The 23,519-nt window shown below is 38.3% G+C and overlaps 2 protein-coding genes across 3 annotated transcripts; one reads left to right on the top strand and one right to left on the bottom strand.

Moving 5' to 3' along the window:
* The first annotated feature begins 152 nt into the window (after positions 1-152).
* On the top strand, positions 153-7,295 carry LOC145774389 (choline transporter-like protein 3). 2 transcript variants are annotated; one of them, XM_082585630.1, is made up of 2 exons: positions 153-910; positions 5,010-7,295. In XM_082585630.1, exons 1-2 carry the CDS (start codon positions 357-359, stop codon positions 7,090-7,092), a joined length of 2,637 nt encoding a protein of 878 aa, XP_082441756.1. In that variant the 5' UTR covers positions 153-356; the 3' UTR covers positions 7,093-7,295. The 2 variants fall into 2 exon arrangements, with proteins under 2 accessions (XP_082441756.1, XP_082441757.1); XM_082585631.1 differs by having other exon boundaries at positions 5,013-7,295.
* Positions 7,296-7,317: 22 nt separating this feature from the next.
* On the bottom strand, positions 7,318-22,337 carry LOC145774390 (ATP-sensitive inward rectifier potassium channel 10-like). The gene is made up of 7 exons (XM_082585632.1): positions 21,439-22,337; positions 16,685-16,994; positions 10,763-10,955; positions 10,356-10,438; positions 9,621-9,761; positions 9,165-9,309; positions 7,318-8,232 (listed from the first exon to the last, which is right to left on the bottom strand). Exons 1-7 carry the CDS (start codon positions 22,084-22,086, stop codon positions 7,989-7,991), a joined length of 1,764 nt encoding a protein of 587 aa, XP_082441758.1. The 5' UTR covers positions 22,087-22,337; the 3' UTR covers positions 7,318-7,988.
* Between the last annotated feature and the right edge of the window lie 1,182 nt (positions 22,338-23,519).

Here is a 23,519-nt window from a genome sequence, read left to right on the forward strand (position 1 = left end):
GATGAACGTCACCAAAATACGTCTATTACAAAACAATAAGCTTCAAACCACAATGAAAATTTGTAGTATGCTTCAGTTGATATATGATTATAAAAGTTTCAAGTTGATTAAAAAATTAGCTGCTTTCAAATTTTGCTTGGATATATCTTATTGAAAGTTTTTTTCTCTCTAAATATCTCTGTAGCCTTATAAGTGTGTGGGCTGAGCTTATTTTGTACTGCCTGATTTCAAACTGATTTTTTTCTTGAATTTTAATATTAAGGTTAGGGTTAAAGAAAAAGTGCTCTGTAAAGCAGCCTATTTTTGCAAAAGCAAAAACACTTTGTAAAATATTTGACGACGGTCTTACGATTCTTATGACAAACTTCGAGGATAACTACGAACAATGCATCCCTGAGCGTTTAAAACAGGGGAAGCTGAAAGAAATCCCGTGGATTCTTCTGTTCATTATTGCTATCAGTGGATTGGTGGTTTTGTCTATCTTAACTCTGATGTCTTGCACTCCTACAAGATTTTATTTTGGCATTGATTCTTGGGGCAATATTTGCTCTGGTTATCCCAATACCGTTTCTATTGTTTCCGGAATTAACGGCTCTGGAAAAAATGTATTGGAATTGCGGTACGTGTGGTTGCTTAACTTTCACGCATCGTCAAAATATAACTGCTCGACAAACCAATCGTTTTCATCTAGTATTTCGAAATCTTTTATAAAAATTTGTGTGAAAAATTGCCCTTCTATTTCATCTAATCATATCAACAACCCGAATAAGCACTGCCTGGAAGTGCTTGAAGAAAATCGGTACAATACTTTGCAATACAGTTTGGCTGCAAACACATGCAGAAGTTTTCCTACTTCTGAATCAATCTGTGCTTCAAATCAGACCGGAATTCTAACACAATCAGAAAAAGCGTAAGTAAACTATAAAGTCTTCTTGGTTACCAAACATATTTCATCATGCCCAAAAAGTTAAGGAGCTTACAAAAGTGTTGAGAAAAACTGCCCGGTCCAAGAGCCTATTAGGATAGTTAAAAAAGCACGACTCGAAACAACGCCATAATCCGGCGACCTTGGTTCACCTTCCGAAGTGTGCGCTTCAGCAACGCAGGTGTACAGTACTTTAAGGACAGTTTTCCATTCAGTGGCACCAAGTAGATGGAATGGCAAAGGATTTCAACAAGGTAAAACTTGCCTTTCGGTCGACGATCAAGGTCACTAAACTTAGGTTATTTAATTCTGATTACAAAGATCGATGCAATAATCGGGCCTCCGTGAATGTTAAAGCTTCACTTAAAAAACATCAAGGATGGAAATTCCAATCAAGCTTTCTCTAAAGATAAGGATTCCTAAAATAACAATTCAAAATATTGTATCAAAACTGCAATGCAGCAAAAGCGATATAACCGGACACAGTGCCGGTCTTTGGGATGTGCAAACCGTGCGATCGCACAGGGCCCGCAAATTAGGGGGCCCGCAATTTACTTAGAAAATGCAGTAATTTTGCCATTTTTAAAGGAAAAATTCAACAAGTGAATCCAGCAAAGGAATTCGCAACAAGAAAACATAGAGACTCAACGAATTCAACCTATTTCGTCGCCTGAATATTTCGTACCCTGAAAAGATCGAGAAAAAAAATGACATAGCCGAAATCGCTGATCGGAGTTGCCGCAAACATTTCAAAATTTCTCGATCTTTTCAGGGGACGAAATAGGTCGAAATTTAATTTTGTTACACGATTTCAGGGGACGAAATAGGTTGCATCCAGACTCAACATACTGTAGAGACATAGCTTTATTTCCGAAAAATGCCAAAGAAAGCATGATCTTATCCTTTTGCTATGCCACCGGACAGCACCATTTCACAGTAATATTCATACCTAAATTTTTGTTGAACATGCTCTCAGAATGTCCCAAATTCAAAGTAATTTTTCAAAATTTTCTGGGGGTGGCCCCCCAGACCCCCCGCCGCTGGTTGTCGTCTTTGGCGATCACGCCGCCACCGCCGCCCCTCCCCTTTCAAAGTACCTAGCTACGCCACTAAATTGGATTATTGTCATTGGGGCCCGCAAAAGCATATCCCGAAAAACCCTAAGACCGGCACTGACCGGACATGTAGGCTACACTGTACGGGACAACCGTTTAATATTAATTTCAAAAAAAAAATGGAAACATTTTTTCAATTACAAAATTGGACATTGGAGTAACTATAAAATCTTTTAATATGTCGGCACACTTTTTTACGTGAAAATCAGTTGGTTGGTTGGTTTTGAATCTTTATCCTCGGACTGAGAATACTTTTCATAGCCAGGTTTTTCCTGGTAGTTTCGCATACTTGTAGAGGCGTTGAACCACTGACGCAGTGGCGTACGCAAGATTTTCTCAAGGTGGGAGGCCATTGACAGTAGCGTAACCAAGAATTTTGAAATGGGAAAGGTTTTGACGCCCAGCGGGCGTTAAGAGGACACCCATCGGCGGGGGGTCTGGAGGGCCTCCCCCAGAAAATTTTGAAAAACTGCTTGAATTTGGTGCATTCTGAGAGCATTTTCAACAAAAATGTGGGTATAAATATTCCTGTAAAATGGTGCTGTCAGGTAGCGTAGTAAAAGGATAAGATCATGTTTTCTTTGGCATTTTTCGAAAATAAAGCTAAGTCAATATGTTTTCTTGTTGCTAATTCCTGGCTGAGATGTTTGAATGTTTGGTATTGGCAAAACTCGCTCTTTTAATGCAGTTTTGTTTAAAATTAGGCAAGTTTTTTTAGACTGAAAGCATCATTCCCTAGCATAAAGAGACTGAAAGCATCATTCTCAATATCGTGACGCCACACGCGTGCCAAAGGTGGGTTGTCACTCCCAACCCCCCCCCCCCCCCCCCCTAGCTACACCACTGGCCATTGATATCCCAGAGGTCTTCATGATATCCCAGTATGGTTTTAGTTTAGACTTTATCCATTTCTTTCTCACTATAATAGGCTTACAGAACACTATGCTACATTGGCATACCTGGGGTGGGGTAGGTGGATTGGGCTATGTATTTCGTATTGGCTTAGTCTACTCTATAGAACAACATTGTTAATTGCTTTGACAGTGCAATTCAAAACATATTAAATGCTTTAATCTACGTCATTAACTACTAAAAAAATTTTAAGGGGGGGGGCATGGCCCAATGCCCCCCTGCGTACAATAGTGCACTGACGCATGGCCGGTTACCGAGATTGAAAAAGTGATGTTTCCTATTGTTGAAATGTTGTTGCCAGGGAATTATTCCGCTCACTAGGTGCCGCTGGATGGATAGCACTCCTGAAATGCATAGCTCAATTAAGCGCACACTTCGAGAGCCGAACCAGCGTCGCTCCATCTTGAGTCGGGCGCTTAACCACTGCGCTAACTGGGCAAAAATAGGCTACAATGGGAAGCGGTCAAAAAAATGTTGGTGACAAAATGATTGTTTGATGCAACTTTTTCTGTTCGTAGGCTAGTCTAGCGGCTCAAATCTACTAATTTTGTTAAAAAGATTATTTCAAGTAAAGTAAGCTAACTGTCCCTGCATAGGCTACATGCTATAGTTCGTTTAGATGCCAAATATGTTTTAAGTTAAATGTTTTGTACTTGTCTTTTCCAGTAGGTTAGGCCTACCTACTGCGGTAGCTAATCTAAACATTTTACTTGGTTACATAGTGTTCCAGACAATGGTTCACCTATTCAAACGTCATATAAAAACCGTTCAAGTCTACTGAATATTACGTCATGGAAGTTGCTAGAAAATGTGCCAAAATTGCACCATCGTTCATAGACTTGTGTCAAACCTGTTTGGACTTGTTTGGGCCTGTTTCAGTTTGAAACCTGTTTAAACAGGAAATATTACATCAGCTTTAAACACCTGTTTGAATGACTTCATAATTGTCTTTCATTATTGCGTCACAGTACTGCATATGTGAGTTTGAGATATTGCTATCTATTCTGGTCATTCGTAAAATGATTGTTTGAAAGTTGGCCGCACATTTAACTGTTGGCTTAGTGCTTGCTAGCTGGACAAAGGTTCCGTCTTTTATTTTTTATGGTCACCACGGTAAACCATAATCTCTTCGTGGGAAAATTGTAACATAAGATTCCCAAATCCGTTCGTCTGTATATAATGACCGAAGAAACACACACTTGAACTTCTTTTTAGTTCTTCTGCACTAGCTGACAACAAACACGTCGTTTATTTATTTTTTTTTTTTTATTTTTTAACGGAGCAAGATACTTTTATTATCTTCGCTTGTTAAAAACCGGAATACATAGTTTATTTTGCTCTAAGAGTGCGCATTACTATAGTGCACGAAATGGTAGTGAAGCAAGAAAAACATTTTCCGCCCCGTTAGCTCAGTGGTGACGCGCGGCTCCAGATCACGGTTCGACTCTCGGAGTGTGCGTTTAAGCACCGCATTTCAGGACTGCTCTCCATTCAGCGGCACCTAGTGAATGGAATAATTTCCCTGCAGCAACACTTCAACAATCGGAAACTTCACTCTGCCAATCTCGGTAACCCGCCCTGAGTCAAGACTCAAGAGCTTCCACAAGTATGCGAAGCTACCAGGAGTAACTTATCAAGGCTTTGTCAATCGGAGGATAAAGATTCCAAACCAACCAACGTAGCCTATGTTTAATTATGTTTCTGCTATTTATTCTTTCATTCATTTGGTGAACGCTTCAACCAGTAGCTTATTCTTTACAGGAGAGTTCAGGGATACTTTTGAACCCGGCCAGGATGATATTAGGAGCCTGTAGCCTACCCTTTCCAAAGGGCCTAGGAACTAAGAAATTACATAAACTTTGGATACTGTGCTTTTTTCTTAGAAGTGTCTTGATTTAGAGGCTGAGAATCTCGTTGGTACGGGCCCTAATCATCTTTTCAATGGCCCTGGTTCAAACTATTCCTGGTCTTGAGAAGCAAATGTGAACATCCAAGTTTTTCATTTTCTAACAAGATTTAAAATGTAGTTTTTGACTGACAGTCTGTTTTTCTTAGAGTAGCGAGAAGGAAAATCAGTCCAACAGCATCATTCTTGGAAGATGTGTCCCTACTCATTTGCTTGAAGATGGAAATACTATATTACCGGAATATCTTACATATTGGCATTACGTCGTTCACGATTTGATTCTGAGTGCTTACGTGATAGCACAATCGGTAGCCCTCACCACAGTCGCATGTATTTTACTAATTTTTCTTATTCTCACTCAACCTGATTACGCATTTCACGTCTGCCACTGCACTGGTTTATTTCTTTGTCTTGTTTCAGCTGCATTCCTTTCGTGGAAGATTTTCTTGACAATTCAAACAGCAAGCAATCTGTTTGCACTGAACAGCAACTTTTGGATGCAAGGGTTTGCTTTAGTTGTAGCTCTTTTAAGCTTGACATGTGGAATAATATCTTACATAAAACACAAGGAGCAAAGAAATCGTTGCAGGGGATTTATCTCGAGAGCTTCCAAATGCATTCATTTTCTTCCAAAGATCCTTAGCCAGGCTATTTGGACCATTTTTATTTCCGCAGGGCTTATAACGCATTTAGCAATTTACCTTTTCTTTGTTTTCAACTGCCATTCCTTGGAGGCGTCAGAAGACAACACAGTAGCGGTTTATTCAAATTCAGTATCACTTTTTAGTTATCCTGGTTTTTATAGTTCCATGGTATTTATTACTTTGTGGATGCTGATCATTACAAAAACTTGTCAACAAGTGGTAATTGCTGGAACAGTACGTGAGTGGTATTTTGCTGAGTCACCCAAAGAGTTGCTTCATCCCATAACAAATTCGTTGTGGTTCATGTTGTTGTACAACTTTGGCAGCACTATTGCATGCTCCTTTAACGGCAGATTGCAGCATCGTTTAATACTTTTTTTCAAAAATAATTTTGGAAGAATAAGATCTATTCCTCCTATGGAAGAAGAAGAAAACACTTTTTCTAATTCGTGGTCAAACCACTTTTCTCCTTCGTCTCCCATTTCAATTGGTGTCTACGGATGTGTCAGACTGACGTGCATATGCGGCGATTCATATTTTGACAGAGCGTACTTTAATAAGTTGTCAATGCCTTGTCTTGATCAACATTTTCGCGAACACCGACTGATATCCAAACAACTTTCTAAAACTATGGCCACTGGAGTGTGTAAATCCCTTCAAGCTTCACATGCTTCCACCAGATGGTGCTTTCGAGTGGCGCAACTTTCTTTTTTGTGCACGTGTATGACTTTGTATATTTTTCTGTCCGAACAAACGAACTCATCAGTTCGTGAAAAACTTTATCCTTTTGCTGTCATCACATTAATTTCGCATCATACATGTGACGTTTGGTTTAGTGTTCTTGCAACTACTGTTGACACAATCGCCATTTGCCTTTATGAAGACTTAAAGCGCAACAATGGAAACGAAAATCTTTATTTTGCATCCCGCAGTCTTCTCTACAGAATAACAGGAGCGAAACTGCCGCTGTCTGCAACGCACGGAGGCCTACGACACGTTACAAAAAAACGTAGCCAGTACGAAAAGAAAAAGTTGAAAGAAGAAAATAAACGAGAACAAGAAGCAAAGATGAAAAATAGAGCGAAATTATCAACTGATGTAAAGAAAGTGGAAAGCCCTCAGCAACTGAGGCACGCTTCTTTAATACATAGAATGCGTGTAAGCAATAAGATGGACCCTTTTGAAGAGAACGCAATTAAAAAAGCAATTTTACAAAATATTCTCGACTCAAAAGTAATCAGTAAGGCGGACGTGGACAAAGAAGTTGACAAACAGTTAGAAACGCTTACACTAACAAATGAACCTGATAGAGAGCAAAGTAATTCTCAGCAAAGCCTTAGATCTGTGGAAAGACACTCTTCTGAAAACTTTGACGTCCCTTTTGCTTCTAAGTCTTTGCCATTGACGAGTGATTCTCCTCCAAACAACGAGACAATGAAAGAGTCTCGACAAAGATCCAGCCTTCCTACATATACAACAACAAAAGAAGAAGAAGATGTTCCCAAAGCAACAACCCAGGATGAAAACGATTTTCGTCTTATTGATCTTGATGAGGAGGAAGACAACATATGGAAGAACTCTTTGTGGTAAAATGGCATTTAAACAAGTTAGAAGCATATACTAAGCTGGTTGTTTTGTGAGTTTATTTCGCAATAAAATGTGAAATTGAGAAAAAGAAGGCAAATTGATTCTTGCGATTTTTGCTCCAATATAATAGCTTAATATCGTACAGTATATCTAAAAACTCTGCAGGTTTAATCGTGCTCTCCATTATTGAGAATTTATTGTAGTCAAGTCGTAAAAATGCAGTGACTCTGATAAGGCAAAGTAAAGTAACCTAGTCCTCCATCAAAAATAAATAAAGCTAAAATGGATAAGGTATAAAATGGTTGAAACGCTTGGTCATCCTGATAAAAAAAATAAGTAAAGAGCCCAAAAGATAGAAACTAAACCTATGCTAGCAGATGGTTTGATAATTAAATTGTTTTCAACTTCAGCGCCATGAATGTAATATTTGATTTATGACTAATTTTATTAAACATTTTATCATTCAACAAATCTAACATAAAAATTGCTGCGTTTTCAAAATATTTTGCTAACATTAGATTAGTAACAAACTTTCGAATGCTTTCATTTTTGATTTGATAAAATGCACTTTAAAAGTTGTATTCTTTTGCATTTATAAACAAGGCCTCTGCAAAGTTATTAGCGATTTATTTTCATTTGTAATTTCTTGTATTTAGAAAACCTATTATTTTTGCAAATGCAATCAAACCTAAAAATAAATTCATTGTAACAAAATTTATGAATATGGTAAAAAGACGAGTTTCTAGACGATTTATGACAAACGATAAACAGCTAGTACGCAGTTCCAAAAAAACTTCTATATACGAAACAGCACGGAATTAAAATAACCTATAGCTAAGCCTCCCTAAAAGCAAGCTATACGTTTTAATTTGAAATAGAGCTAGCAATATTTTTATCGGTTACTGTTTGTCAATGCTCCGTCGCGGCTCACATTCCACTTTGGTGGATTCGATTTCGTCGCTGAAAGACTCGTCATCAGTTGATATTATTTCATTTTCTTCATTAAGAGAACTACAAGTGTTTCTGAAATGATGATTCTGTTCCTCTGAGTGCGGATTGAGAAGTGGCTGTTTGACTGTGTCATGGAAATGAGCAAAATCAACAATGTATTTTTGCTCGGATTTTGAAATGATGGGTATGAATCTGAAGAGAGATAAAATAATGAAACAAAACCGAAGATTGGTTTTGAAAGGAAGACTGCTGAGGTTTGTGAGAAAACGTCTTCCTGTTTCTTTATTTTCATAAACAAGCAATAGGCAACAAACGCTCGAAGGGGTCATCTATTTTAAGGGCATGCTTAAGTTTAATTGCGTCATATAAATGTGAGGCCAGAATTACCGGTACCGGTAACAGCAATGCATCGTCTTCTAAAGTAAGTCAAAAGGTGTTCAAGGTTCAAACTAGTCAAATAAGGCACAGGCATGCTGCAACTATGTGCTTAAAAACAGCTTTGATTAAGATGTGTGGATCGGATTGCTAAGATCAATAAAACATCAATTCATTCTAAGGACAATTTAGAATAGACTTGAAATTTAGGGTAAAAATGCATATGATATAAGCGGTTTGCAAACGGTGACTGTTCAAATTAATTTTTAGCGTTATCACATGAGACTTACAATTAGGAGAGGCTTATAATTGAATAAATAGGGTAGCAAAGATTTTGTTTTAAAAAAGTTTACTTCGATGATTATAGGCTATCTTGGGTTAGGGGTATAGCTATAAGAGCTGTTGGCAATTTGGTTAAAGTGTTGGAAGAATGCAATCGGTACGTACAATAAGAGAATGTGGTTCTCTCTTGGCAAAAACATATCACATAAAGCATTTAGGTGGACATGAAGACTACTTATTTGACTTCCCTCTAAAATGGTCAAAATCTCGATCCACCAGACACCAATATAGATATCTCTGCATGCTGTGATATACTTATGAAAACTCTACATGTAGGCTACAAGTATTTTTTTTTATCTTTTTATAGTCAATAAAAGAATAGGCCTACTGGTGAAATACTGAGTTGTATGGTTCATAAATACACGTGTCAATTTTTGCCGATATAACCTACTGCAAGATGGGCTTACCTGTAACCATGAAGTATCTCTGTGCTCAGGTACGATGTTTGAGCTTGCATTGTAAGTCCGGTGGACTCCAAAGTTCCCGTAATAATAAATATCAGCTCAAAATAGTTTTCATCATTCGCACAATTATATAAACCAGGTTCTATAGCTGAAACAATACGATAATTTGATGTAACGTAATGTCAATGGCTTTCGATCGAGAACATGATTTGAAAACAGGTCTAGTGTTGAGGCTCAAAATGTGACTGTAGCTTATGTTTGAAACGCGGCATAGTCCAAAATAATGGGACAGTCAAATTTAATCGAGATAAAACAAGCTCAGTCGCTCTTGAGGTGTCAATCATCTCTTGAGGTGCCAATCTTCTCAATTTTACAATTGTGTGTTGAGTTGTTCTTTCAATCTAACAAGCTACGGTAGGCTAGATGTTTTCAGTCAACGTTGGCCACACGAAACCTTACCGTAAAACGGGCTATCTTCGTCGATGACGTGTCGATATTCTATCGGTGCTGTTAGCAAAGCTGAAGATTCGTTTTCAAACGTTACTTGACGTTGTTCCAACATTCCTTGGAATCCTACGTCTTTTTCTTTGCTCTGTGCAGCTGTAATGAAAAATTTAGTCCATCTGTGACTTTATGTTTGATATTATTTGTTCCGCGCAATGATTTCTAACTGTCGTTCAACTCAGAGTAGCTATAGGTGACCTAAAATTCGGACAAAAAGATAAATTGGCCTGATTTTATATACTGTGTCCGACGGTGAACAAATCATTCGGACATTTTCTTCGTGCAAACCTTTAATTTCCTGCGGTATCAGTGAAGTGTTGGAGTATAAATATAACATTTACATTACTTGTCCTAAAATGTCCCATTTTCAAACAAATACTGTCCAAATTCCTTTAGGATTACCTGGCAAATCTGGTTGGCATTCTTGCCACCCCGTCCATTCAACCTAACTTATACCTTCAACTACCGGGCACATTGTAAATCTGGGATGGTAAAAGGATGAACTCTCGACTGCAGAGACTCAAACGACGAAGAAAAACCGCTAGGCGTCAGGCTAGATACGACAAAAAAGATGAGAAGAGCAACTAACATTTAAATCATTACGTCAATTATACGCCCGCATCAAAACCAAAAAGTAACATTTTTTGTTTTATCAAAAACCTAAGAAAATACCCTAACAAAAATACTAACTTCTTAATGTGATCAGGCGAGCCCGGACAGATACGCTGAGGAGAAGACTCTTTCGTAAGTTTGCAAATCGAACAAGAAGACACCTAAAACGTATAAACAAAATCGCAAACATCTCTTTTACTTCCAGCGATGTGGAACAAATTTTTTAGTGTGGAAGTTGAATATTCATTTCCCATGAGCTTAATAACTGCGAGTGAATAAATCAGTTGAATAAAACTTCTTTAAGTTTCGATTCCTGTTGATCGACTACTCTCAGCCCTTTCAAAACTAAGAAAGTGGCTTAAGTTGGTCACAATACCCTACTGTAAAGCATGGCAAGCATGGCGAGTGTGATAGTCCCAATTTGAAAAAAATGCAATTATTGTGTAAGTCTTGCACACTTCATTAACACAATTTTGAGATCTCACTTTTTACCATCTCTATTACAAATCACAGCTTGACGGGAAAACATCGTGGTGTTTATACGAGCGTCAGGTCTCGCGAACTTCGAGAAACACAAGCCGATGACCCAAGTATCAAAAATGGCGGCAATAATGCATTGCAATGTTAAGCATGTCACTGCAGCTGGACAGGCAGTGCTGATTGTTCTTTTTCCATAACCTGCAAGTACAAAACGAAATATCAACCAATAGTTTTTTGAAATTATTGTACACTGTTCGATTGAAAGGCTTGAAAACATTGGATTAAAGCATCATTAAACTGCGTTGGTAAAAAATTTCTACCCAAGCAGAGACCTATGTGAGAAAGAAGTCACTGAATTATGAGTTGTCAATGAAGTAGGCCTACGTTGCTCAAGCTCACATCTCCAAAATTAAACCATCGTTGCTTGATGTTGCCGGTTTGTTAATTGCAAAGCTGAGTATTTGTGCTAACGGGCTAATGTTTTATATTTTAAATAACAATTTCAACATAATTTAAAAAATAAATCCTGTTTCAGACAAATGTTATTTCTAATCATGCTTGGTTTTCCTACATATCAATGGCATGATAAGATAAACAGTTTATTTCATGTTGTTCTGTTCAGTTTGTTTTTATTTCTGATCATCACAGTAAAAACAATATAGGCTACATCAACATACTAAAGGAAGTGTATAGAACAAAACTGAGATCAAAATACATTGAGTTTTTAAAAAAAATTGACTCGGTTGCAACACCTTGTGTTAAAGCAGATGTTCCAATAGCCCAAAATTTTGGTTTGGCTGAACGAAAATGATAAAGCCTAAATTTGAAAAGATTGTTAGACAAAACAGAAAGTTAAGATTTGTATGAGCAACTGTGTTTGCCAACGTTGCAGTCTCTGATCACTTCCACTTTGGATGGAAGAACCAATCGGGATCGTATTTTTACACTGTCCAACGATGCGCGTCAGAAACAGCTATATGCTACTTGCTGAAAACGTCAGTGTGACATTACGATATGAAAAACGTCTTCTCTTGAAATTTTTCTTGGTAAACGAAATCTTTTATCTCTACATTCTGTTGGTATTTCAACTCGAAGAACACTGTACAATAGGGTGGGGTGAACCAAAAATTTTGCTTTGTCTCGTTGATATTTCTTGTGGAACAACATAAAACGATCAGAAACCGAATTTGAGGAAATTTTGACCTTGGGAACCTACCCACTTTTTGGGTTGAAAATTCTGCCTTTTTCGAAAAATATGCGAAACATGCTTATGAAAATAGAACTTTAAAGACACTTTTTTTGGCTAGATCTTCAATATACTATTTTGCATTGCACTAATAATGACTTGGACTAGCTTCTAATACAAGTTTTTTTTAGGTTTTGAGATTAGATTGCTTTAATTTTTTTGCAAAAACATGCAACTTTTTCCAAAAATCGAATTGCCTACCATTGCATTTTAAAATCAGTTTTGGGAATATAAAATGATAGACATGCAAAATCAACTGGATTCAACAGTCACTAATTCAATTGTAACACAAATATACTAGCACTTGATTTTAGTGTTAACAGTATCTACAAATGTGCTTGGCTGTAGTGCGCCTTTGTGTCTGCAACAGGAATCAGATTCCTGGAAGCTATACCAGCACGGATGAATCCATGTCTTCTATCAAACCCACACACTTTGTACGATGCATCAGTCACCAATTTCACAATTCTTTCTACTGATTGCGAGTGATTTGGATAGCTTTTCAATTCTATTTTGCTTTCACGACATGAGATGATGTCATCAGATGTAATTGTGGTTGTGAAGATAGGTTCATAACATAAATATACGGTGATGTCGGAATAATGGTTGGCCTCATAATTTATCGTTGGAACAACAAACTTCCGAACGGATCTATCACCAATATTTGCCTCATTGCAAATTTTCAATATAGCCATGACTGAATTTTCTCGAACTTCTCTGGAGTCATCCGCAAGCATTGCCATTATCACATTTTCAGAGTGTGCTGCGGTCGTAGAAGTAACTACACTCCGTGCTGGAATGCAGAGTGCGAGCGCCTCTACCAATCTTTTGTTAGCTCTTCAGATGGTCAAACAAAATCCCTCAGCCGCCAAGGCTCTTCTGGAAAGACTCGATGCAAAAAGAAAAGAACGCTGGACAGAGACCATCCAATCTCTCGCACTCAAGCCGTACAGCGTGGAGCACACTCAATAGCCTAACCTTACGGGACGATCAAGACAATCACCCCGACAATGTCCCATTCCTGCTAATAAGATCGCATCGCAGGTAATAAAAAATGGGAGATATAAGCCGTGTGACCGTACCCCCGATCGGTTTGTTACCAAAGAAGTGACAAAGCTTTGGAAGATCAACACACCCAACCAGGAGAGCATTTCTAGCTCCTTCTCACGGAGCGAATTCAATGCTGCCCTCAAGCACCTAAAACCTGGTAAGGCCCCTGGTCCAGGTAGGATATGTCCAGAGCTTATCATGCAGGCTGGTTATGTTCTAAAGTCCTGGTTATGCGATTTCCTGTCGTCCTGCCTGCGCCGCCTCAAGATTCCTAAAGTATGGAGAAGATCTCTGGTCGTCGCAATCTCTAAGCCAAACAAACCACTAGACGATGCAAAGAGCTATCGCCCCATCTCCTAGCTCTGCATACCTTTCAAGATTCTTGAGAGACTGATCTACGCCCGTGTCGAACCAATAATCGACCCACTGCTTCCCAAAGAACAAGCTGGTTTCCGACACGGGAGGTCAACTGTAGACCAAGTCACACTACTAACTCAGGATATTGAGGAGAATTTCTCGGCAAAAAAGAAAGCGGAGGCTGTTTTTATCGACCTAACAGCAGCCTATGACACTGTTTGGCACCGTGGCCTAGTCTACAAGCTACTCCGCCTACTCCCTGACAGGCACATGGTCAAAATGATCATGGAACTCATCCACAACAGGAGTTTTACCCTTACCACCGGAAGCGGAAAACCAAGTAGACTGTGGCGACTCAAAAACGGTGTCCCACAGGGATCAGTCTTGGCTCCCCTTCTTTTCAACGTCTATACGCACGACCTACCATCAACAACATCTGACAAATATACATATGCTGATGACTTGGCCATCTTGTACTCTGCGAAAGACTGGCAATCATTACAAACGACGTTGAGCCAAGACATGACGACCATGTCTGGATACCTTAATCAATAGAAACTGAAACTCAGCGAAAGTAAAGCTGTGACGGCAGCCTTCCATCTCAACAACAGGTAGGCAAAACGTGACCTGAAAGTGACCGTTAACGGCAAAATTCTGCCGCCCTGCCCAGAACCAACATACATTGGGGTTACACTTGACAGGTCACTCACATACCATTTACAGTCACTACGCAAAAAGCTGACATCTCGTGTCGCCCTGCTGAGACGTTTGGCAGGCACAACTTGGGGTGCAGGTGCTGACACCTTGCGCACTGCAACCCTGGCTCTGGTTCACTCCACTGCTGAATACTGCGCCCCTGCCTGGTGCCGCAGTACCCACACCCGCTTCATCGACAGCCCAATCAACGACGCATTGCGAACTGTGACTGAAGACTGAATGCCTGCGCCCAACTCCAACAGAGTAGCCTACTTACCAATCCTTGCAGGCATCCAACCTGCTGAGCTCCGCCGAAAGGGAGCCATCATACACCTGGCTCGCCGGGCGGGGGATCCTAACCACTTGCTTCATGCAAAACTCAACATCTCACCTCAGGAATCCCCCTGGCAACTAAAGTCAATACACCCCTTTGTGCCAGCTGCTGTTGAATTACTACATCCATTCAGCGATCATGCCATCAGCGCAGCACACTTCATGGAAGATACTTGGAAAGCAGCGTGGTGCGCCACCGACACCAAACTACATGGTTTTATACCCCACCCGGTGGCGCGCCCCCCTGGTATGGACCTGCTTCGGCCGACTTGGGTCAAGCTCAACAGAATCCGAACCGGAGTCGGTCGCTTCCATTCCAACATGCACAAGTGAGGTCTGGCTCCCTCATCGGCCTGCAAATGCGGTGCGGAGGAACAAACTGCTGACCATGTCGTTCTCGAATGTCCCATCTACAAGGCACCAAATGGAACGCATGGTATAGCAACGCTGGACGAAGCTACACTCACCTGGCTCTCCACCACATGCCCTGAAATTTGATCTAGTCTCAAACAAAAGAAGAAGACCGCCTCTATCAAATTGTCAGACAATCACGAAAGGGTAAACGACTATTCGACGCGGAAACTATTGAATGCGGGAATTATTGGCCTATACAAAACTAAATACTGTAACTTTTGACTTTGGTAAATTTTTAGAAAAAATCCAAGATTTTTACACTTTTTGTGATTCATTTCCCTACTTTAATTTGCATCTATTGGCCCCATATTGGGAAAAACACATAAGTAAACTAATAGTTTTAGGTATAAAAGAAATATTACAATATTATATCAACTTTAAATAATGCGAAAAAAAATTTGAAATTTTAGGGATTTTTTGAAATATTATGAAATTTCAACTCAAAAAGTGGGTAGGTTCCTGTTGTCAAAAATCGCTGAAATTTTTTGTGTGATGTTTTCTCAAACCTTCACAAGAAATATCTGCGAGAGAATGCTCAAATCCAAAATTAGTACTTTTTCACCCCACCCTACTGTACAACCGAGTTATCGATCGTTGCAACAGCAGTACAATAGATGTGAATTTAGTTGGCTTTCAACTTTACGTGAACTCATCAGCATAACTTCTCACGATCCAATGTGCTTCACGGTTATTACAAAACTTAAAACAGATTCGCAGTTCATCCCCGGAGGCGGCTAAAGAGTTTATCGCCCTTTCACTAGTTTAAACTCTTGTTTAAAATTTTGTAGTCTACGTGCATTGTGCATATCCGCTTTGTTTTTATTTGAAAATTTTCAAAACAAAAACTGGAACACGTTTAAAAACAAATTAACTCCACAGGCAAAGGGATATGTTTGCAGGGGAAAGTCTAAAAAAGCCTACAGATTTGTCGGTGTAGCCTACTTCGACTGTGCGTTTCATGAGGCTAACTGTATGCAAACAATAAAAAAATATATATCAGTTGTATTAGATCTGTAATGACTCAAGGTTTAGTTCACTTCTTCAGACCTTTGAGGTTCAAACAGTATGTAATTTTTACTATTTGCGGTTAGTTCGTGGCTTCTCGCATTGAAAAAAATGTAGGTTGCCTACCAAAATTGTACGCCTGCATGCGGTAAGCTTACCCAGCTATCAAATTAATTCACTTTTACATTGTTTTAGAAGCATATTCCCAGGATTTGAAAGAAGACAGACTTTTAGAAGCATATTCCCAAGATTTGAAAGACAAATTGAAAGCTGAACTACCTCAGTTTTCAGAATTCGTAAAGCACATTGCTATTGATTGCTCCTCTCCAGAACTCAACTATTTCACTTTGATTAAAGAAAACAATATTGACACCACGTTTCCAAACATTGACAAATTGTTGCGCATTTATCTATGTATGATGGTAACTAATTGTAATGGAGAGAGATCATTTTTAAAATTGGTTAAAAACTATCTTCGAAACACGATGAGGCAAGAGCGCCTACACTATGTAACTCTTTTGAAGATTGAAAATGACATTCTGAAGTCACTGAACTCATCTGAAATAATTTCCAAATTTGCAGAGATCAAAATGCGTCGAAAAGACCTTTAAATGATATTGTTGAAGCTTTATATTTCTCCTTGCCAATAAAACATTACATTAGACTTTTGTTATTTTTGTTGTTGTAGAATGTAGATCAAATCTATAAAATATTCAACTACTTCCCGGGTATTATCTGTACATCAAATCAATCTGCTACAGGCCCCGCACTTGGTTAATCCGGCACTGAATGCCAATGTGCGTTATAAAGTTTAAATGAAACTGACCTATCGTTGTTTCAGATTCCATGGAAAAAAGAAAAGCGCTGATCCCATCATAAACTTCATAGACACACGGATCTTCTGTTGTTTGAGGAAAACTTGAATTCGTGTCATTTGACGATGAATTTTTAGACAGCATGATTTTTTCGTAGTCGTTATTCCAAACAGCAAAAAGCCAATAAAGAAGTCCGAATATAAACCAATGACCAACATAAACTGCACTTGTTGTTAAAAGCACCCATATCCAATTTGAGTCCAAAAGCGTGGTGAATATATCGCTGAAGTACCGGCCACATAGGTCCACGCGATCGATCCCCTACAAAAACAAAATAAGTTTCGGAAACTTGCGTCATCTCCTCTTGAAAAATTTGATTTGACAATTTCAGATCAGGAGACTATGTCTTGATCAGGGCAATGGAATCTGAGTCGGGGGATTTTAACGTGTCTGGAGTCGGATTCGGCCAGTTATAAACCTAGGAGTGAAAGTCGTATATACTTATCGCTTAACTCCACAGCCTTGGTCTTGATGACACAAGTTAACGACACGTTTGAAAGTAGGCAAGAAATTTTGCTTCCTTGCTTTACTTTCAGAATTTAAGTCTGGAACCATCGAGTATTAACCGGGATAGTGGATACAATAAAAAGCTCCTTTATGCTTTTCATCTTTTGTCCCATGCATTCAGATGTTTACAAAATCTTTCTCTCGCACAACATCATAGTAAACACAAATAACTATAAATAACTTAAAATTTCTTTTTAACTCAAAGAAATAATAATTCGCACTGCAGCCATTTTATGGAATCTTTAAAACAAAAAAATTAACTCATCACAATGTAGTAAAAACAGGATAGTGTCATATTTATTAAACATTTCGGTTCTGGTACCAAGTTGCTCAGCTTATGGTTAAAACGCTGTTGTTTAGCATTAGCGTAGTCTTACATGGTGTAGTTGTTTGGCATGATCACAATTTGTGATTTAGGCTACATTTTTTAACTTAGCCATGCATTTAAATTAACTTTGATTTGGGTACAGGGCCGTAGCCAGACCGCAGAGCTAGGGGGACCAACTTTTTGTTAGGGGGGGCCAAAAAAATTTAAATGATTTTGGCATTTTAACCTCTTAAATACCGGTATCCACAAAAATTGCAATATATCAGATTAGTGTTAAGCCCAACACTGGTCTCTTATTTTATCCGCTAGTTAAATCACGGCAACCATATTACAATGACCAACATCACAGCAATTGTTGACTTGTTGTATAAATAGCGTTAGGCTACTTGTTATGAGCAGTAGCGTAGCCAGGAATTTTGAAAGGGGGTGGGGTTGACGGCGAGTTTCGCTTATCGCGACACCCAGCGGCGGAGGGTCTGGGGGGCCTCCCCCAGAAAATTTTGAAAAATTACTTTGAATTTGGTGCATTCTGAGAGTATTTTCAACAAAAATGTGGGTATGAATATTCCTGTAAAATGGTGCTGTCCGGTGGCATAGCAAAAGGATAAGATCATGTTTTCTTAGTCATTTTTCGGAAATAAAGCTACAAGTCTCTATGTTTTCTTGTTGCTAATTCCAGGCTAAGATATTTGAATGTTTGGTAATGGCAAAACTCGCTCTTTTAATGCAGTTTCGTTTAAAGTTAGGCAAACTTTGTTTTAGAGACATAAAGAGACCCCCCCCCCCCCCCCTTTGGCTACGCCACTGGTTATGAGCAAAAACTTTAACTGGCTCGAAGAAGCTAGTGCCGAGGATTTTGATAGATATGATTACATTCCGCCTATACACCCGTGAGCTAGTCTATTGCAGTCGCGGATGTTTGGATGCAAACCGTCTCACAAACAAGTCTAAATCGATAGATTTCGATACAGAATGTTCAAAGGCCATAAGCACCAAGTTTGCCTGTTTTGGTTGTAACAATAACATGCTCCGTCTAGTGGGAGCGTCAACCCTTGTTAACACTGAGAATCCACACTCACAAACGGCAGTGCTAGATCCAAATGTAGCAATATCTGCTGCAAGGTTAAACACTTTACAGATTAGAAAACTAGAAACAAAATTTATTTACACTGATTGAAGAGAAAAAATAAACACTGCTTAAAAGATTACGGTTTATATTTTGTATGCGTTGTCCTCAAAAACCACTTGCTTTACCACTGCACATTTTGCGATTTATCTCTGCACAAATTTGGTTTATCAGTGCACAAATTGGTTATCACTGACCCTTAGAATATGGTACCGAGAATAGCGACAGCTGATATCAAATAGCCTAATTTTTACCGGTTTGTAGGCCTGCTGGAAAACCATTCCCTCTTTGTTAGGCTATCATTCTTTCTCAAAACATTTTTATTTTGCACAGTTTCTGACAATTTTTCTACCAACCTAACAGGTGTTGGCCTTGGTTGAATTGAACATGCTGAGGTTGCCAAAGGAGGGGGTGGGGGGGAGGGGGCGAAATTGTTTAATCATCTTAGCTGTTAACTAAACAAAACAATTGTAGTTAATTGGGCCTATAGGTTGGAGCTCTGCAACGGGAAAGATAGGCAAAATCATTACAATTGTAGTTGTTGCTCGAGAATGTTGGAATTTTGCCAGAGGGGGGCGAAATTTTTTTCAGGGAGGGCCTGTTTGGGTACAAAGCTGCCCTGAAAACGATCGACAATTGTTGTTCTTTTCTCTGCCTATGCAGCTTCGCCTGCTGCTGTGGATGTATTCAACCCATCATATGTTTTGTCAATTTGTTGTGCGTGGTAAAGTTTACTTCTAGGAATCGTTTTTTAAACGATAGTACATAACCATAGTAACCGCACTTTCCATTGCAACTACGTCCCAGCTAGAAGTTTCACGTGTATTACACGTAGATTCTACGTACCTTGGGTCGTGTATTATACGTTAATTTTCACGTATAATACACGCATATGTGTAGACACTATTTCACGTGCATTACACGTATATCTGGTGGTGGATTTTACGTGTTTTACGCCCGCATTACACCTAATTTCCTCGTATCTGACAACACTAATACACGTGTTTTCCACGTATATTTGGTAGTGGATTTTACGTGTTTTACACCCACATTACACCTAATTTCCTCGTATCTGACACGTAGATTCTACGTTCCTTGGGTCGTGTATTATACGTTAATTTTCACGTATAATACACGCATATGTGTAGACACTATTTCACGTGCATTACACGTATATTTGGTGGTGGATTTTACGTGTTTTACGCCCGCATTACACGTAATTTCCTCGTATCTGACACGTAGATTCTACGTACCTTGGGTCGTGTATTATACGTTAATTTTCACGTATAATACACGCATATGTGTAGACACTATTTCACGTGCATTACACGTATATTTGGTGGTGGATTTTACGTGTTTTACACCCGCATTACACCTAATTTCCTCGTATCTGACACGTTGATTCTACGTTCCTTGGGTCGTGTATTATACGTTAATTTTCACGTATAATACACGTATAAGTGTCGACACTATTTCACGTGTATTACACGTATATTTGGTGGTGGATTTTACGTGTTTTTACACCCACATTCTACCTAATTTCCGCGTACCGTATCTGAAATCAACAATTTAACACATTTGTATTTATTTAACACATATTGTTATAAGAGGCTACTGTCCAATTGTGACCCTTCTAGCACTCATTCGGAGAGTTAACGCTTGTTTTGAACTTTATTTGGAATTAGAGAAGAAAAAGAGCAATAGCAGTGGTGGGAATCGAACCCGCGTCAATGAAAGCCAACCAGCTGACAAAACCCCTAAGCCAACCAGCTGACAAAACATCCATCACTTAATTTGCTTTGTATCATCTTCTTTTCGCCATTTTTACGTCACTTAAACCGGAGCTTATGATTGGTTGGCGGTTTCATTCTAGTCATTTTTAGTGGCAGAATTTCGACTTGTTAAAGTGTCTACCGTACCAAACCTTAGTAAGTAATTGTTTAATATCAGTAAGCGAGACCACTTAAATTTACACTAAGAACTATCGTTAAAAGATCACATTAATTTGCGACTAAAAAATGTCATGAAGTTTCCTTTTTACATAACGTAATAAAAACGTGTAAAAACACCTACAAAAACACATAATCTAACTTATATCCTAAAAAATGCGGAGGAGCGTGGTTGACACCAATCCACTTGAGTGGAGAATTCTTTCTGTTTATACCGTCCTTGGGAGGTAGTTTTACCTAACACAGATTAAAAATTGCCCAAATGAACGAAAGAACTTCAACACGTTTAATATACGTGGAAAACACGTGTTACTTTTCAACAGATGGAAACGTGCAATACACGTGGAAACAACATATAATCAACATACAAAAAATTCCGGTAAAACATCCTTCTGCTCGGGTAAACATTTCTTCTCTTTTGTATGCCCTCTTCTGGGTGTAATTTTACCTTATATACCTTAAAAATTAGTCAAATAATCATAGGAATTTGAACACGTGTAATATACGTGGAAAACACGTGTTATTTTTGCAAGAGTTATATTCAAAAAAGAATCCCTGATAAAACTTCTAGAATCATATATACACACTAGTCATACTAAATGATAGCTAAAATATGTCTCTAAAAAAATGTTTTTTAAACAAGTGAATTTGTGTTGGTGTACACAAACTCCTTAATAACACCTGAATTCTATCTAAGATACCATACTACCTAAAATCAACCAAAAATCAACGTGTAATATACGTAGCTTTCTAGCTGGGGTATTTCAATAAATATAATTGCTTTCCTCAACTTACTGTATCAAGTATGTTTGCTTTTCCGTTTTTTTCAATAAGTCTTTGTCCGTAACCCGTGTTTTTAAAAACTCCGTTTTCATTACTGGATCCTTTAATTGCACTTATATTTCTAATAGAAGATACTTGAAAACTTCTTCGCCGACCTATAAGAGCAAATTTAATTCTTTTTTCCGCTAAAGATTTTGAAGTTTTTTTTTTTTTCTGATGCTCTTGGTAAGAAGGGTCTGTAAAGGTCACTGTCTTTTTGTTTGTTTGATCATGAAGGATAAGTTTCTTTTCATTGTTATTTGAGTTTAAACTTTTTGAGGGTTGTTGTTTTTTTAAAGGAACGTTGGTTTTAGCTTCAGAGTTGACATCATGTCTGACTGAATCTTCATTTTCTTCTTCATCTTCACTAGATTGAGTGCGGCTTGCAGAGGAGTTGGCCGAGTTGAAGTTCTCATTAGTATAAACAACACTGCCTCCTTCTATATGAACTACAGGTCTTAAAATCGTTTGTCGAACGTCATCTTCTTCTCTTTGGAATGAAGGTTCGGAGCACTTTTTTTGCAGGATATCAGATTCTGTTGGTGATGTTGGTCTGCTTACATCTTCCTCTTCATTGGAAGACTGGTTATCAGAAATTTTGTTTACGATTTCAGTCGCCATCTTTCAATTTTTTGATTTATAAAGTTGTTGTAAATCTTCTAATTCACAACACGTTCTTTTAAATATTACATAAATTAGTAACATAAGTTATTCTTTCGTTTATGACTGCAAATGTTTCCTTAGCTTTTATTTCTTTAATCCAAGTCAGAATTACTTCAAAAGTGAATCAAATAATGCAATAGGCTACTCTTCTCCGCTGGGGCTTTAGTATTCTTGATGAATAAAGTTACTTCTGGTGCTTTTGCGAGTAGGCTAATCAGCTTGTCAAAGACGATAACAAAATTCCCTAAACAAGGTTCATTGCTGCACAGGTTGCTTGAGACCTATGCTTCTGTTAAAGATACAACAAACATAATATTAGAAAGTTTTACGATTTTCTAAACTCAAAAGGCATAACAATATTAGATGCTTGACTACCTGTACTCAAATCATCTACAGACAATGTGAAATGCAAATTTATGTCTAAGGCCTATGTAGGCCAATTGTTGTAATGAGTAAGTTACAGGACGGTAGCCTACAACATAACGGACTTTACAAGCAAAATCAGCTCGCTTCTTAAACAATTAAGTCTGTTTGTGACTCATCTCTTCTGTTTTCCCTATCCTGGACTTTTGCCTCTTGCATTGGTATTGGATTAATAACGTGAACTATGCAATGAAATCATTAAAGTCTAAAATGCAAAAGGTAGATCATAAACTACTTGAAGCTACCAACCTACACACCGACTGTTCTACAGCAAACTCCACTATGTTGTCATTATTTTTGACAGGAATAACGTCATTTCCTAATATTGACTTTAAAACGGTCGTTTACAATGAATGGATACTCCGAGAAAGCTAAACCTTGTTTGAGTGTCCTACAGCAGTTATGGATTGTTAAATCCTTGGATGATCCTACAATTGTTCACCAACATGAGATGGAAGCTTTTATAAATTTCAACTTTACGCAAGTTTATTAAATGTCTTGGCTTTCTGAGGGTTAGGTTACCATTTAAAATAATGTATTTAAGACTTTTTTGTGAGTAGCATAAAAGAAATTTAGGTTCATTTTTTGAATGCTGGAAAATTAAGCTTACATTTAACTATTAGGCCTCTACTGGACATTATGATTATACCAAAGCATCTTCTTGTCAGAGCATTGTAGCCTGTTGTTCTATGACGAAAAACACACCTGACACTGACAATCGTTCACGAGACCTCTGGTCCCTAAAAACCTGTTAACTGACAGGACTGTGTGCTAGTTACAAATACTTAGACACACCGTGCGGTTTAAACAAGCAAACTATATGTTCTACTGTATAATATATCTACAATATTCAAAAACTTAGCTGACAAATCGAAAATGTTTCTAACACCATAGTTATTGCTACCTAATCAACTTTGCTCGACTTCTCCAAAGCATAACTTTCTTAACATTATGAGAAAAATAAAAAA

This window comes from Aplidium turbinatum, chromosome 7 (assembly GCF_918807975.1).
Source record: "Aplidium turbinatum chromosome 7, kaAplTurb1.1, whole genome shotgun sequence".
NCBI lineage: Eukaryota > Metazoa > Chordata > Ascidiacea > Aplousobranchia > Polyclinidae > Aplidium > Aplidium turbinatum.

Coding starts and splice junctions, on each gene's coding strand:
- LOC145774389 (XM_082585630.1), top strand. CDS start 357: ATGACAAACTTCGAGGATAACTACGAACAATGCATCCCTGAGCGTTTA. Junction 911..5,009: donor CTAACACAATCAGAAAAAGC/GTAAGTAAACTA, acceptor TTTTTCTTAGAG/TAGCGAGAAGGAAAATCAGT.
- LOC145774390 (XM_082585632.1), bottom strand. CDS start 22,086: ATGGCGACTGAAATCGTAAACAAAATTTCTGATAACCAGTCTTCCAAT. Junction 10,439..10,762: donor TGTAATAGAGATGGTAAAAA/GTGAGATCTCAA, acceptor TATACGTTTTAG/GTGTCTTCTTGTTCGATTTG. Junction 9,762..10,355: donor TCGCCTGATCACATTAAGAA/GTTAGTATTTTT, acceptor TTTTCATTACAG/CTGCACAGAGCAAAGAAAAA.